This window comes from Zychaea mexicana (genome assembly GCF_025766255.1).
Source record: "Zychaea mexicana strain RSA 1403 chromosome Unknown BDB00scaffold_31, whole genome shotgun sequence".
NCBI lineage: Eukaryota > Fungi > Mucoromycota > Mucoromycetes > Mucorales > Lichtheimiaceae > Zychaea > Zychaea mexicana.
In genome coordinates, this window is record NW_026516694.1 from 259,714 (window position 1) to 276,296 (window position 16,583).

At 43.4% G+C, this 16,583-nt stretch overlaps 5 protein-coding genes across 5 annotated transcripts; 2 read left to right on the forward strand and 3 right to left on the reverse strand.

Moving 5' to 3' along the window:
• Nucleotides 1-2,492: 2,492 nt before the first annotated feature.
• On the forward strand, nucleotides 2,493-3,508 carry BDB00DRAFT_882902 (uncharacterized protein; the record flags this gene model as incomplete). Its single annotated transcript, XM_053128188.1, has 4 exons — nucleotides 2,493-2,516; nucleotides 2,606-2,697; nucleotides 2,803-2,863; nucleotides 2,957-3,508. The coding sequence occupies 4 exons, from the start codon at nucleotides 2,493-2,495 to the stop codon at nucleotides 3,506-3,508; spliced, it is 729 nt and encodes a 242-aa protein (XP_052980321.1).
• BDB00DRAFT_820703 (uncharacterized protein) lies at nucleotides 3,468-4,244 on the forward strand. The gene is made up of 2 exons (XM_053123320.1): nucleotides 3,468-3,738; nucleotides 3,832-4,244. Exons 1-2 carry the CDS (start codon nucleotides 3,594-3,596, stop codon nucleotides 3,843-3,845), a joined length of 159 nt encoding a protein of 52 aa, XP_052980322.1. The 5' UTR covers nucleotides 3,468-3,593; the 3' UTR covers nucleotides 3,846-4,244.
• Nucleotides 4,245-9,049: 4,805 nt separating this feature from the next.
• BDB00DRAFT_344606 (uncharacterized protein) lies at nucleotides 9,050-10,540 on the reverse strand. The gene is made up of 2 exons (XM_053117014.1): nucleotides 10,325-10,540; nucleotides 9,050-10,234 (listed from the first exon to the last, which is right to left on the reverse strand). The coding sequence occupies exons 1-2, from the start codon at nucleotides 10,403-10,405 to the stop codon at nucleotides 9,380-9,382; spliced, it is 936 nt and encodes a 311-aa protein (XP_052980323.1). The 5' UTR covers nucleotides 10,406-10,540; the 3' UTR covers nucleotides 9,050-9,379.
• Nucleotides 10,541-10,961: 421 nt separating this feature from the next.
• On the reverse strand, nucleotides 10,962-12,511 carry BDB00DRAFT_344623 (inositol-tetrakisphosphate 1-kinase). Its single transcript, XM_053117015.1, has 6 exons — nucleotides 12,453-12,511; nucleotides 12,220-12,370; nucleotides 11,923-12,147; nucleotides 11,468-11,851; nucleotides 11,310-11,394; nucleotides 10,962-11,127 (listed from the first exon to the last, which is right to left on the reverse strand). Exons 2-6 carry the CDS (start codon nucleotides 12,286-12,288, stop codon nucleotides 11,060-11,062), a joined length of 831 nt encoding a protein of 276 aa, XP_052980324.1. The 5' UTR covers nucleotides 12,289-12,370; nucleotides 12,453-12,511; the 3' UTR covers nucleotides 10,962-11,059.
• A 91-nt stretch (nucleotides 12,512-12,602) lies between these two features.
• BDB00DRAFT_762607 (uncharacterized protein) lies at nucleotides 12,603-14,912 on the reverse strand (the record flags this gene model as incomplete). Its single annotated transcript, XM_053119342.1, has 8 exons — nucleotides 12,603-12,689; nucleotides 12,781-12,927; nucleotides 12,990-13,273; nucleotides 13,328-13,518; nucleotides 13,623-13,914; nucleotides 13,975-14,374; nucleotides 14,474-14,665; nucleotides 14,793-14,912. 8 exons carry the CDS (start codon nucleotides 14,910-14,912, stop codon nucleotides 12,603-12,605), a joined length of 1,713 nt encoding a protein of 570 aa, XP_052980325.1.
• Between the last annotated feature and the right edge of the window lie 1,671 nt (nucleotides 14,913-16,583).

Below are 16,583 nucleotides of genomic sequence, written 5' to 3' on the forward strand. Positions count from 1 at the left end.
GATAGTGTCAGATCATAGCTGATATTGACATCAAAGAGAGAGAAGAAGAGGAGGAGTATGGCCCTTGGAAGCTGTGAATGCAAGATGTGGCAGGGCGAACGGAGTCGGGAGCGAGGGTATCCTAAGGTGGTGGTGTGATAATTGCAATAAGGAAGGGATATTTGTTTGTCCATCGTAGGGGAAAATAATAAATAAAAAAAGAGGTACAATGTCACCACCACCATCATCATCAAACTCCTGCTGCCAAGACATTCGCGTATCTCCACACACGCCGCAAAAGGGAGTATGGCCTTTATTCAAATTTTGAAGGAGTAGGTTTCGAGAGTATTAGAAGCAACAATGTTAGTGCGGGTAGTAGTAGTAGTAGTAGTAGTAGTAGCAGCACTACCTGGCTATCTTCACACCGTGGTATGATATTGATGATGAATGATGTTGGTAGCATTGAATGCAAAAGGAGATTTTTTTTAGTGGTGCGATAGGGCTGCTCTAGTTGGCAGGAACGCACATGAATGCGATGAGTGGAAGATAAGTCTACTCGGTCAAGTTCGGGCTGAGACGGGCATACATTACATAGAAACAAAGAGAATCATACGGTGCAAGCAAGCACTCAGACACGCCCTTTCCCTTTCCCTTTGCCTTTGCCTTTGGTGGGAAAAGTTAAAAAAAAATAAAAAATTCTTGTTCAGCAAGTCCCCCCTTTTTTCTTCTTTTGTTCTTTTCTCTCTCTCTCTCTCTCTTGTTTTTTTTACATATACCACAGATACACCTCTTGCAAAACAACGGTGCAACAATCAATCATCCGCACAACTGCGCTGCCAAACACAGATCAAAGCAACAACAACAACAACAACAACAATGGCCATGACCTCCTCTACATCCTTTGTGCGTCAGTGGCGAAGGCTCTTTCGCACCAACATCACACGTCGCAAGTCAACGTCGTCCAACCAATCGTCCGATTCGAACAAATCCAACAAATCCGTACGCTTTGAGAACGTCGAGTCGGTGTATTATACGCACAGTGCGGTGGAATACGACCGAACGCCAGCACCAGAAGATACAGCGCGACCTGTCCTGGGGCAGTTGTTTTTTATTGATACTGAAGACATGGAGGATCAAGCACTCGTGCGCAACACAAACCACAACCGGCAGCGGAGCATTCAGACCATCGCGATCCATATTGCGCTGCGCGCTATGCGATGATGATGATGACGATGACAATGACGATGACGATACGAAGCATGATACAATGTGGGAAATGGTGTATTACCCACACCATCCAAAAAAAAAAAAAGTTGTAATAGTTGTTTAATTTCCTGTATTGGGATAATTTCACCAATATGGTAAAAATATTATCTTTCACTCCTGCAAAGTCTCCCCCCCCCTCCTTTTCACCGTCCACCCAGACACACACACAGAGTTCTGCACCCTGCTGTCATGGACTTTTATGGCAAGTGGACCGCCTTTGCATTGCATCTGGTTCGATCCCATCCAAGTCTTGGCAAAATTAAGGGCGCCCACACCATCTCTAATTACTCTCATCGTTGCTTTTCATACCTCTCTTAATTCCACCCCAACCCCCCCCAAATTAAAATGAATACCATCCATCAGCTCATACTTTCCATCCACTCACATTATGTATAATAACATTTCAAAATTCTAAACTATAAAATAACCTCCATCAAGTTGCATATGATCTTCTAAACCGTCTATTGGCTCTGTTTGGTATCCCATCTATACTCTTTTGCATTGCAAGAAACCATCTGTATATCCTGCCATGGCTACAGAGACCCAACAATAGCCGTCGCATCCTAATGACTACAGTGTTTGGTGGAAAAGGAGAGACATAGGCCCGACTTCTTGGCATGCATCAAACGTTTATTCTTGTTAATTCCCTTCACCTGCGGCGTAATGTGGAGTCAATGTATAACAATACCAAGAGAGAGAGAGAGAGAGAGCCAACCCGCCCACTGAGGATGTGCATGTGTGCCGATAGTATACGTTGCTGTATTGTGTATGTTTGTATGTATAGATGCCTTTCCTAATAGCATCATCCAATGTTGTTGTCATGGGGATGGAATGAATGCGGCAAATACTGTAGCTTTTTGTTTGCGGATAGCCGGACCTTTAAAAAAAAAGTCACTTTATGCGTATTATTGGGGGGTACACCAACCCCAAGAAGGGCCTTTACCGCTTTTGCTCAGGGCCAATGAAGTCTTTCATAAAGAAGGTCGACTTTCCAGTCTATGGTTTAGAATTCGCTGTCGACGATCGCATTGTCGCTGTGGGTGGTGGCGGAACGGGGAAATCAGGCGTCAAGAATAAACTGGTAATTCAAAGAAACTCTTTGCAACCCGCACATTCACTTGCGACTTTTTTTTTTTTTTTACAACTGACTACGCCCCATCTCTTTGGGCACTCCAACATAGATTGCGTTTCCTGTTAATGACGACACGCCTATAACATGGCCAATACCCGATCAGAAAGATTGCCCAATGTCTGTCGCTTGCCATCCCAAGGTAAGTTTATCTGGAATACTAGCAAAAACATGTTCTTAACTTTTGCGCGCTCTCTCTCTCTCTCTCTCTCTCTCTCTCCCTCTATCCAGCTACCGTTGTTTGCTACTGGAATCAATGACGAAGCCAACGTGATCGAGCGGGGAGAGAATCAATCTTGCCACCTTTTTGAACTCGGATCAAGGTCCGTTTTTTCATTGAGTCTATAGACCCAAGGATGGATTGCGTCGTTTTTGGGGGAGAGAGGAGGAGGAGGACTGTACGTATTCCATCTAAACATTGATAACAGCACAATACAGCCACTCAACAAAACATCTGCGAGTACTACCCGGAACGTTGAAGATTATCAGGTGTGTGTGTGTGTGTGTGTGTGTTTTCCATGCATTAATAAAAACAATGATAGATCGAGAGGAAGCACATTGAGCTTATGCCTTACATTATAGAAAGTAACCCGGTTCAGTCGTTCTGGTCAATATCTGGTAACCGGCTTCACGGACGGTCGAGTGACAGTGCTCAAGATGCCAGATTTGACATTAGCATTCCCGCCCCTGCGGTTCAACGGCGTACAAGATGTAGACGTGGATCCTGAAGAGGAGTATCTCGCTGTAGCAACCCCCAAGGCATTGATCATCGTGTCCCTGGAAGACGGAACCATCACACAGGTCATTGATAGTCCCAAACTGAACAAAAAGACCGAGTGCGAGTTCCGTTGTTGTCGCTACAGTAGTAACCTTTCCTCGTCGTCAAACGAGCGCAAACTCTATGCAGTGGTCAACCCAAAATCACGCGGTCATGGATTCATATGCGTTTGGGATTTGCGGAAACGGAAGCAGCGCCGCTATCCGGTCACGCAGGTCAAGACGGCCAGTGTGTGTCGCAAGAGTATCACAAGCTTCAGTGTGAGTCCATCTGGGGATCTGTTGGCTTATGCGTCAACGGATCTGAGCGTTGGACTCGTGGATGCGAAAACTTTGAGGGTGAGAGTTCGTTTATAATTCACCAATTTACTCAGGTTACTTTTACTAACCGTCCCCCGCTTTTTTCTGTATGCCACCCCCCCCTCCTTTTGGTAACCAGCCTATGCTGCAAGTGAAGAACGCGCATGGATTCGCTATCACAAGTTTGACCTTTAGCCCTTCAGGCAAATATTTGGCTAGTGCAGGAGCTGATACAAGATGCAGGATCATGGTGCTTCCTGGTCATCTGAAGGCTTCTTTTGGTACTGGTACGTGCTCGTATAACGAGGTGGAAAGAAGAGATCGCAAAACTAATGAACTTTTTCTATACTGTGCGTATGACATTGACTTAAAGGGTTCAGTTTTTCGGCTTTGATATACGCTATCCTAAGCGTTCTTTTACTAGCGTTGTTGATGCACATTGCTCCACAAGTCAAGTTTTAAAAAAAGAAAATGCCGACGCACGGCCCGCACGATCACAGTGTTCCCATGTTTGATAGAGTGGCTAGGAGTAGTAGTAATAGTAGTGTAGTGCTTATCATCCATTCAACATTTCTCATATGGCATTATACTCTATAATGATGCAATCCATTAACGTCGTCATCATCGCTGTTCATTGCAGCCATTCTATCACTCTATAGTAGTAGTAGTATGATCACCAGACAAACCCTTGTTGTGTTGTATTTTTTTTTGTATAAAATACTGCTCAATTGAGCACCTATACCATAGAATCATGCTATTTTTAAAATTAAAGAACATGTAAGGGTCTCGCAAAGTTTGCCTCCTCCTGAGGAGTGGATGGCTCCCACTGTACATATGTACATGTACATAACTTGTATATGTTATGCGTGCACTGGCTCAGATCATTCGTGTACAAGACCCTTTCACCATCCTCCGTCGTATTTATAACGCTATTTTTAAAAGAAAGCAGTAATATGTACTGCTGTACGCATACAGTATACTAACATATGTCGGTCGAGCTAGAGTTACTAGCCTCCTGCATCTATTTCGATGAAACTTTATAGAAGCAGTTTTTTTTCTAACCAGTTGTAAGTATGTATAAGCTTCAAAAGTCATTCGATCATAATGCATATTATTATGAGGCAGACCGCGTAACAGGGCAACTCATTCGTAAAACAGGAGTGCGTATGTGTAGTATATATATATGTACAACGACTTGGAATTTCTACTTGCCACCTTTAAGCAATGATTTCAACAGCATTTCTCTTTTTTATCGTGGTGCGGGTTGGACAAGAAGATCAGTCTTTAGTTTATCTGACGTTGTGCAAGCGTATTAATATGTATAATAACTGTATGATACATCAACAGACCCATGTTCCCCGCCTGACGCTATCATAACAGTATGGTTATGATTGTTGGGTCGTCTCTTTGTTATTACAGCGTTTAGTTTGTTGAGAGTCTATTATATAAAAACATAGATTTTCAAAGATGCATTGTCTGTCACTGGAGCTATGTCATAAAACATGTATCCATCTTGATTTCTTATACGTTATGTAGGATTGCTATCATATACATATTGGGGAGTCGTGTAACAATCAATACGACCGTTGATGTTAATGAAAATCTGGAGGCTCGAGGTTGTCTATCATATGATATTTCTTTCATTGGAGAAGAGAAAAGGAGCAGGGTTTGATTATTTCAATAGCGATCAGTGTGATAGATCGCTTACTATGGCAGGTATAGGTATTATAGTACATCAGTAACAGATGGAGGAGATTATTACATATGATAACATTGAGGGAAGATTCTCAATGCAATGTGTAGTTGAGGCCGAATATTTATCTATCAATAACTGATACTGCTATCATATCAAATAATACTTTTTTTCATAGAAACACTAGCGTGACTTGTATGTCATCACAACCCGAAAAAATATGTAGGAGAAAGGTGCTTTATTTGTTAATAAATTGTCATAACTGACAAAGATCTATTTCTCGTTCGCTTTAATTTTTGCTTTGAAGGTAAGAGTGTATCGACGATAATTCTGGTACACATTTATATGTAGCAGCTGGTAAGAGTCATTCTCTTATTTTTGAGCAAACTGCATGATATAGTAGAGAACGCTTAATATAATAATCGCGATAGCATAAGAAAGTAATTATAGATAAATTGATTCTCATTACTCTCCTTGTATTCTTTGCTCATATCGTCTTGACATTACCTCACACTTATTTTACTCTTCAGTCAAACTCAACTTGAAGTACACCATCTTAGTCGAAATATTATAAAACGGAAATTGCTATACTTGCTATTTCTGTGTAGTCGATATCACATCTCTACTCTGGAAATATAAGAGAGGTCGTTACGGTTCAATCCCAACTCAAGTCCATATTTGGAAATTAGCATCCTGTCACCCTTCTTTTTGCCCGCACACGCGTGTTTCTCAGGAACGTTTACACTTCAACTTTGTTGTCTCTCTCTATTATAATCTTACTATGAGTTCGCAAGAGGTGTGTTACTGCTTCAATCTTTCGTAAACGACAATTGAAAGGTTTATTCATGAAAATCGTTGAGCATCTTTGAGCCTTGCCCGGGATTCTTGCCTGAGATTCTGACAGACTGCTCTAAAAAACTTAAAGTGCACTAACTAACTTTTCTTATTTGAATATTGAAGCAATCTGACGTTGCCCAAGACTGTCGCTGTGGTTACAATAATGGGCCGTGCCCACTTCATTCTCGCAACGTTCGCCGTAGAATAGGCAATGTATGATTAAGGCCACCGTTTGAAATTTACTGTTACAGTTTGTTTAATTGGAAAAAAAATGGAATGACGGGTAGATTGTCGTTGAGGATCCTACTGCTCCTACTCCCTGTTACTACACCTAGATCCTGCGTCTGTGGCTCGATTACTCATCAGAGGCGATCCTATCGTTTCTGCAAGCTGAATCCTGCCAATCAAACCGATGGCTTTGTGATAGGTACTTTTATTGCAATTTTTGCTGACAAAGCTACAATTTCTGCTTCTCCTCGAGCTACTTCAGCTGTTGCCACGTCGCCTCCACCAACTTCTCCCATTGTTGCTGCCTTGCCTCCGTCGCCTCCACCACCATCACCCACCATTGCCAATCCTCCCTCAACAACTACGCCTACTCCTACCACCACCGCACGAGTTACGCGTTGCACCAGTTGCTGGGCACCAACACACACGCGCCGCACCCACCGCCTCTGTCCGTTTAACCCGAGCAATGTCCAGCATGAGCATGGGGCACAATACCGCATTGCGCGCGTAGTCCCCTTCGAGCCAGAAGACGTTTTTGGGCCAAACGCATGCTATACTGCCGGTGACTCCTTCCACCGTCATGCCTTACCACGCATGGAAATTCTTTGCCCATTTTGCGGTGCGCTGATGTGGTTGGATGGAAAGCTCACAACATCATCCGTGCGCAATCCTCGCATTGGGGTCTCTGCTGTCTTTCCGGGAAAATTCAATTGCCACTTCCTCGCGCTCCTCCTGCTCCACCTTGCGACCTCCAAATGAATCGTGATTGCAATAATTCTGTTAGTGTCAACTTCCACACCAACATTAGGGCATATAACAGTATGTTTGCATTTGCATCCATTCTTGGTGGTAACGTCGATCCAGTCTTAGCAAGTGGCGCTGGCGGCGTGCCCACTTACCGTATTAATGGTACATTGTATCATGCTGTTGGTGCACTGAGACCCGACAACCAGGCGCAAGCGAATTATTCGCAGATCTATTTCGAAGATACGCAGGAGCAATTGGCAAGACGTACGACTTTGTATTCTGGGCTCCTCCGCGAGACGATCGAAATGCTGCAAGGTGTAATGGAGACGCACAATCCTTTGGCGCGCACATTCGTTTCTGCTGTCGAAACCCACGGTGATCAGCCACTTGGAACACTTCAGGCTGTAATTCGACAAAGCGATTTGGGCCGTCGCTATGATCAACAGGGTTACCCTGAAGTAGCAGCAATGGTGGTAGAACGTACTGTGGATGGCACTGCACGGGAGCATGACTTTGTCATTCACGATCGTGCAGAAAGTCTTCGTCGTATCAGCTCCTTGCACGCATCGTATATGCCGCTCCATTACGTCCTGATGTTCCCATTTGGCGATAATGGATGGTTCCAAAGGTTTGACTTGCGAGTCAGTGTCGCACGACACGATCCAAGTAACGCTGCGTGAGCATTGCGCGTACTTGCTCATGATCCGTAAGGGCGACAGCGATTCGTTCCTGCATTACTATAGACGTCCCTTTTAGTAGATGGTGGTTGACAACTACGCACGTATCGAATTTTCCCGCCTTATCCAGCAGTTTTTACCAAGCAGCGTGGTCCGTGTGAAGTACAAGTGATAATCTAGAAAAAGGTTATTCCGAGGTACCCACTAAAATTGGCAGTGACACAAAACTACAGCTCTTGTACTTATATACCATTATCCCCTTTAAATCCCCCTCTCTTCTCTCTATCACACAATTATCATAACCTCCTGAATAAGTAAGATATCATTATTATATTGTATTATCCTATAGCTCCCAACAATGAGATAACAAGAGCAATAAAAGCCTTTTAGTCTATAAAATAAGACATACGTAGATCACGTGCTATTATCTCGAAATCACACCAAGACTGGAATGTTGCAGCTATCACGTTTCCAGGCTCACTAAACCATGAAACTAATTGAAATAGTGATGGTAAGGTGATACTGAAACTACAAGTAATAACATTGTATCGGTCGGATTGACATACCCTTTTTAGGATTTGGAAGCCGAAAAAATCGACCGCATGGATGCGTACATGGAAGTGCTGTCTTTAGCGAGGGGATGCTAATGACTTGAACCGGAAATTGATTCTTTCTGTTCATCACGTGTAAGCAATCTAGAACAAAGCGAATATATGAAACCATGACTCTGATCATAAATTTTTTATTCTAGGATCATGATGCTCCATACAAGAATCTGAATATTGCACACGCTATCTGCTTCTCACGCTCCAAAACCTATTCGATGATGACAAATGCTGCATAAGAATTAGGTGGTATGCGAGAACTTGAAGATTGTATATGATATCAATCTTACCGATGTTCAATATTCAGGACAAAACACTGAGACAGTACAAGGAGACTATGGCACCTGATTGTTTGATTAGCATCGTTATGGATAACCACATCACAAACAACATCGGCTTTGGTGAAGTCAATTCTGAATATGAAGCAAAAAATCATCGAGCAGTCAACATTGATCTGCTTGCTTTTACTTTGTACAACTAAAGGCTGATGGATTATATATTATGATCGAGATAGCGAATGTAAATGTGCCATTGTCTATACGTGATCTCCGCGGCTACCTGGTCTATTTGGCCGACATCAAAACGATGCTTCAAGTATTCCAAGACCAATGTCTTCCCAGCTCCACTGACCCCATAATTACTCGAAAGCGAAGGTCAGTCACTTTGGGAGAAAATGAGCCCTGTTTTGACGAAAACCCGTGACCGCAAGAGGCAACAAGGTAATATCACATTAAAGATATGATAAATAAGATTTTCCCGCTGCTGTATAATAAAACATATCAGTGTAACGCTTATTGGGACCCAAGTGAGGAATGTGTAAGTGTTTGTGTGTGGCGTTCTCTAAAATGCTTGTTGTCTGTGCGTAATGCGTTGTGCGATATATATAAGTGTAGTATTTTCATGATATACTACTACTAGTAGTAGTAGTAGTAGTAGTGGTGGTGGTAATGATAATGGAGGTAATAGTAGTAGTAGTAGTAGTATCAAAAAGATGTAGTATATAATGTATGCTGCTATGGTTAGAAAAGAAACAAAAAAGAGAGGGAATGACAAACCAGATTATTATGTTATACACAACAATTATGAAAAAATGAAAGGTGGATGTGGTGGGTAGGAGAAATTAATTTTCCTCCTTCCCCTCCTAATATGCTGATCTTTTTGTCATGCCAATCCGGCTCGCACTTCTTGTCGTGGATGCCGTTGACCGTGGCAACACATGTTGCTGTTGTTGTTGTTGTTGTCGTGACGGTGGACGGGACGCTGAAGAGGAAGAGGGAGGACCGCCAAAAATACTAGTTCTTTGTCCCCCTCCTCCACTACTACCACCCAACATACCCATGGGTGATCGTGCGCGCGAGGTTGCTGTCGATGGGATATGACTGGCACGGTTGCCTAAACGACTGCTTGTTCTTGGCGCTGCCGATAATAGACTCGATGATTGCTGCTGGTCGCGCGCATGTGAGGAACAAGTACTACTGTTGTTTGCGGCATTCAATCTTGCCAATCCGCTACCAATGCTACTGCTCGACCGCGTTGACAGTGTGCGTTGCGGACTGGGTGTGGCAAGCCGGGAACTGGAGGGTGCTGGTATATGCGATGCCCGCTTGGCAAGTTTGGAAGTCATGCCGATTCTTGAGCCTGAACGGGCAGGTAATTCGTTGTTGTTGTTGTTGTTCGAAGAGGTATTGAACGAGTGGCTTTGTGCAGGCTTTGGAAGACGTGCTGATGATGATGGTTGCTGTTGCGGTGATAGATGCTGCTGTTGCTGATAAGGAGGATGATAATGATGACTGCCGCTAGTCATGCTGCCGTTGGCCGAGGTAGCAGTTGAGTTTGATGTCGATGGGTGCATCAGGTTGTGTGTTCTGTACGTTACAGTCGACTGAGATGTCACACTGTTCTCGCTGCTCAGACTGCCCGAACGATGTCGACGGATCCTTGGGAACGCAGCAGGCTTCATGGGCGGGGTGGGCAATTTGTGGGATGCAATGGAGGACTATACATCACGTGTGCGCATACATATACAGTTTTTTGTCAATTTATCATTTGCTTGCCTTTTCGCCTTTGTCTGGGAAAAGGAATTTACCTCGTCCATCTTCCAAAACTCCTCATCCGAATCATCGAGTTCCAGGTTAGCGAGGTCTGGGAGACTCGTTTCATCGTCCATATCCGAGGCATAGTTGGCTTTAATCAATTCATCCAAATTGACGCTGTCTTCGGAACTGATGGATGCTATTGACAGTGGTCGTCCTTTGACTCGTCTATTTATATTTAATTAAATCTTGTCAGGTTTATGGCCCTCCCCTTCTCTCCCCCTTTTTTTTTCGTGTTTTGGAGATAATAAAGAAAAAGGCTCCGTTGTTGTCCTTTCGGTATTACTGCAACCGGTTTGATAGAGCCTTCTATATCGCATCCCAAAACCCTGCTTTCAAGTTGTTTACCTAAAGCTTGTTTGCATATCGACACTGGGGTCGTCGTTGTCGCTGTCGACACCGTTAGAATAGGACGGTGGTTGTACGTTCATCAGCCAGCCGTGGACATTGCTTGCATCAGGAGGTGTGGAATGAGGGGTTAATTGGCTGGCCGGTTTCCCCGACATTATTTGAAAATTGGATGGTGGAGGCATCGCGTTTATTTTGGATTAGGAATAGAAATTATATGTAAAGAAGGTATGTACGTTTTATGAATATGTGCGTGTATGAGAAAAAGAAGTCAAGGGAGAGGAAAGTGAGAAGGAGAGAGAGAAAGGGAAATAGAAAATACACAGGCAAAAGAGAAGTGTGGTCGCCCGTCGGAGTATTTCAGTCCCCACCTTTTATTTTTACATTGAGAGATGTCGACGCAGTATCTTAATAAATACTTGGTGGAAATCATCTACTTCCGCAAAACCTTAGATGCACAGATCAGGGGAAATGAACAAAGAGAGCCAAAGAATTGCAAAAGAGAGGAGAGAGCAGAGAGGGGATGGGAGGTTGAGGGGTTCATTAGAAAGAGGCAGATTATAATCAGTTTCATAAAATTCATGCACATGCACGACAACAGTAATGCTGCAAGTATAAAGTATCACTTACTGGGGAAATAGTTTACATCCACCACATGGTACGCATCGGTCCTTCCGGATTCCACCACCACATCAAAGCCAAACATCGTCAGTCCCTAGATGGGGGTTTTATTTATTTGCGAGTGAGAAACCCTTCCTTATTGTTTTTTTCCCACTGACCACACTTACAAGTTGGCACTGAAGACGATCGGCAATGCCATGTAGACGCTCGTGGTCAACAAGTGCAACTTTCTGCTTTTGCATGGCAGTATCAGTCACCACATGAGGCTGTTGTTGCGCGGATGATCCGAACGTCTTGGGCAACGTTTGGCTGTCGAACGTGACGACCGACTCGAACGTGTTCTGTAATGACGGGCGAGTATAGGTGTAGAGGTGTCCATCCGCAACATACACTTTAAAAAGCACACCATCATGTTGTATGAATTGCTGAAGAATCACCGGTTCATCAGCGCCAAAATACGGGTTCAAATCTGACACATGTTTTGACGATGGAACCAGTGCCATCTGATGCGATCCACCCGTAGCACACGCCGTCTGTCGTTTACAGATGACCTAAACTCGGAGCCGTGAGTTTTTTGTTTTTTTAATGATGTATAGCTAGGCAACAACCGGGAAAAACATACTGGAAATTGGATCGCGTGGATGGGGTCCTGAATACTATTCAGGAACACTGTGTTTGGGACATGGAATAAGGAGGAGGAGGAGGAACAGCCCCTGGCGGCTGCTGCTGCTGCTGCTGCTGCTGCTGCATTGACGCAGCTCTCGTACGTGCTTTTTCGATCCAACAAGGTTTTCACGTTCTCCCATGGATCGAGTATCCGAACACTGGGATGATGGGTACAAAAGCTCTGGAATTTCCGCATATTGTTTTAAATAAGATAGGAATAGGCTAATCTCGACCATAATATTCAGGACGTTACCAGGAATCGCTCGAATTTAAGTTTTTCACCAAGATCGCCTTGTAACATTTTACCGTAAATGTCTGACATCTTGTGGACTACCAAGTCCAGTGGTGGGTATTCTTCGATCGGCCGATCGAGATCAATATATACGAGTTGTAAATCGTAATGTCTTTTTTTTTCAATTAAAAGCACACATATATGAGATGTCAGTCCTAAGAAAACCAAAAAAAAAGGAACGGCTTATTATATACCTAGCATATTCAACAGCGGCATCAAGACGCAACTGTTTTATTTTAGACGGCTTGAATATTAAACCTACAGTCTTTACAGGCATCATTACCGAAATTAAATACACATGCGGGGGGGGGGGTGAAGAAAAGGGAAATTAAAGCTTTTTTCATTTACAGCTTGGCTGATTTTCGTTCTGATTCAAAGATAAGTGCTCTCCAAAGCTTCATCACAAACACGAGAGCCTCGGCATCCAGCGTCTAACAGAAAGAAAAAAAAACAGGCGGTATGAGTGTGAGTAAATAGTTAAAAAACAACCGAACGGGGAACCACCCAAAAAAAAGACTTTACCATTTCCAGTTCCTTGACCAGTGTATCAGGCGTTTGCTGTCTTCGGACAAAATCCAAGATGAAGCCGACAAACTCATCGTCTTCCGCGCCAACAATCTCGGTGATCTTTTTGGAGATAAATGGCTTGAGCTTCTCTTCGATAAGTGCCTATGTCCATAAAAAATAGATTAGATAGAGTCCCAAAATCAGTAACAAACAAATAACCGAACCTCATCCACTTGATCCCACTTGACAGGCCAATTCCATAATTCTTGCTCTGAGCTGGGTATGCTGCCGATCAACTCCTTGAGCTTAGTGGCGCGCTCTTCAGGATCCATACTGGTGGTGGTAGTGGACGCTTCGCTCATAGTCACGTCCTCATCACCATAATCCAAAGGAACCAAGACACGTCGTTTGCGACCACCCCCTTCTTCATCATCCTCATCGTCACCACCGCCCATCGCAGAGATACGTTTAATCGGTGCATTGAAACTGAGCTTGGTTGGTTTCAATGCTATCTTTGGTTTTGCTGCAGCTTCTTCTGCGGCTCTACTCGCTTCGGCGTCACGTTGTTGTTGTTTCTCCTCTTCTCGCTCCTTTTCGCGTTGTTCGCGTTGTTGTTGTTGCCTTGCCATACGTTCTTCATGTTCAATGCGTAGGCGCTCTTCTTCAATTTCTTGGGCTTCAAGTCGTCGATCCTCTTCATCGCGTTCCTCTTCTCTTCTTCGAACCCCTTCTCTATGTCGACGCCATCGTGATCTAAGTTATACACATATTACCAGTTTTAAAGGATTCTTCTTTTAACATACACAAATAATCATTGCCTTTGTTATATATATAAAGTCCAAACCCCCTTCACTTACCGGTTAGTATAGAATTCCACCTCTCCTTTTTCAATTTCTACGTCGTCGTCCCACTCTGCCAGTTTTGTTGCCCAATATTCCTTATTACGCGCTTGTCGTTCCTCAGCTTCTTTTAATCGTTCCAGATCACGTTCGTAGTCATGTAATCTCGTACGCTCACGTCCTTCAAACCGTCGTTCTCGTTGTCGGAAAGCAAGCTCGACATCTTTTTCGTGTTTCTCAATTCTCCTTCGTTCCAGTTCTTCGTCGTCAATATCGATTTCTTCTTGTGGAGGTGCATGCTCTGTAGGTCCTCGTACAAAGTCATCGCGTGTCGTCGTAGTAGTAGTAGTACGTCCACCACCACCACCACTTCGTCGTCTTCGATTGTAATCGGATGGTGATGGTGATCGCGCACGACGTTCTTCTTGAACTTCTCGTATCCGCTGTTTTTCTTGATCTCTTTGGGCTGCGCGTTCTTTGAAGAATGCCAGTTCTTTGTTCAATAAATCATTGTCCCCGTTTGTGTCTTGTTCCTTTGGCTCAGTCCCTTCTTCTCCTTCTGCTGCTGCTGCTGTTGGTGATGCATCGGTCATGCGGGAATCATCTTCTGCATTATTGTTGGCTGAGGCTGGATCCTGGCCTCGGTTGATCGCATCAACGTACGCGTATATTTTGGTCAGCGCATCTTTATCTTTTGTTTCTATTTCTGTATCTGGTTGTGCCGTTTGATGTTGTTGAAGAAATTCGCGAACATTGTCGTCTGCTTTCACCTAAATGACATACGGGGAAAAAAGAGAGAGAGAGAGAAACAATCCACAGCATGTGAGTATCTTGTCAAATTCTCGCTCTTTCTTTTAAAAAAGACCTACAAGCAGCTTCTTTTCAACACTACTATCGTCCCTAGCTTTTAACACCAAGCCATCATGCGTATCGTTTTCACCACCCAACACGCGCAGTACTCGCAACACGCTCTCTGCATCTTCGTATTCGGCAAATCCAAAGCCTTTCATATTGCCCTGTGGATCTTTCATACGTTTCCAGGATTTCAAGTTACCGCCTGCCTATAATTACAAACAGACAAGATTCACATTATAAATTTCGGGTGCTCTTTTTTTTCTTTGTTGAAATTCGATTTATAAAAACGAAAAAAAAAAAAAAACTGGGTGGAGCTTGTTTGTTCATTGTTACCTTGAGTAACAATTCAATCCAATCATCGTTAATACCAGGGGCGATGCCACCCACGAAAAGTCTTTTCTGTTTCTCTTCACTGGGTGGCAGATTGTGTCGTCCTGCATTAGAAAGGGACATTGGACGAACCAATGGTGGTCGGCCTGGCATGTAGCCACCGCCATGGTATCCTCTACCACCGCCACCGTAGGGTGCTCCTGGCGGTGGACGTGGTCGGTACCCTTTTTTTATAGCATTTAATTATTAGAATCCTTTTTGACCAGAAACTAAGGTGTGCAGATCAGTGCAGATCTTGCCACAGCAATTTCAATTTTACCTCCAAAAGGCCGGTAAGGATGTGACATTTCGGTGTTGTGAAAAAAGGAAAGAGAAGAATAGGACCTATCCGCAGGCACGTAAGACACCCAAGAACCGACTATAATTTTTTTCGGGGGAAACTAGCGCCATTATTATCTCATATGCAGCATGGCAGGTGTAATATAATCCATTGGCAACAAAAAGTAAATTGACATTTACAGCCATAAATATTGACCTGGTAAGCTTATTTGACTGTATATATATATATATATAGATATATATATATGCTTAATAGGTAGTCGCAATCATTATGGGGTCTAATGTTGGATATGTAGAGAAAATGAGAAACATGAATCTGTTAACAAGATGGATGATGTTGATTGAAACAAGAATATGTCAGCCGCTAAATATAGGGCCTCCAGCAAGTTTACGAGTTGCAGCAGAAACAATCCGAGTGGACCTGTTAGGTTGCCGTTATAATTCAATGTGTCTAGCACGATCTTGTGGATCTAGTAGAGGACTCTATAAGAGATGATTCAAAACAAGTCCTGCGCCCTGATGGCGGTACGTATATCTTTCGCGTTATACAGAACGACGCATTCAAAGCTAGTGAGCTGCATATAATAGACACGTTTCGGCTCTATGTTGAAGATATTTACTGTATACATCTTATATTTACTACTTTGTCATAGTCACGATCCATCAGATAACAGTAATGCATGCAAAGAGACCAGGAATATGAACTGTTCTACATACTTTTCAGTGCTTTAAAGCTTTTATTGTAACTCATAAAAGTTGAGGTGCTCACATGTTGCGGAAACAACTACATTCTGCCTTGTACGTAATCAAAAAACAGCTCGGACTTGTACGCAAAAGATGCTCCCTGAGCGAAGCAACGGACAAAACGCAAACTCGACCCATGTTATGACAATGGCGAGCCTTCTCCTTCCACAACGTTTTTACATTAGGCACAAAATAAGGTCTAGAAGAACAGCCTTGGCCATACTTTAATTTTGATGGGCATGACTCAAGAATATGTTGGCATGTCCAAAAGCGATGTATTGCTGCTACTCACTCAATGAAGACGACACCAATGACAGTTTGTCGTTAAACCAGTATGCACCCGAGGAGGCCGGGCACGACTGATCTAACGGAGAGTAACCCGAATAACAGCAAACTAAAAAAAGTGCCCTAATAAAAAGAGTGAGCGTAGATAAGCTCTACTGCTGCAAATCCTAAAGTAAACCTATTCCTAGGAGCATCTCAAAAATCCCAAATTTGTCGTCGTTTTTCGTTGCGCTGTAGCCTTTCGAAAAACTGAAACGACACTTCAAGGCCCTGTAAAGACCCAGAATATCTGCAAATTCTATTTCGGCTGAAAAACACGACAATAATTTGTTATGAGGTGCCCATTAAAAGAGTGACTTACTGCGAATTCGACCAAAAAAACGACAAGGCGTAAGATGCCACATAGAACTAGAATAAGGACTCCTG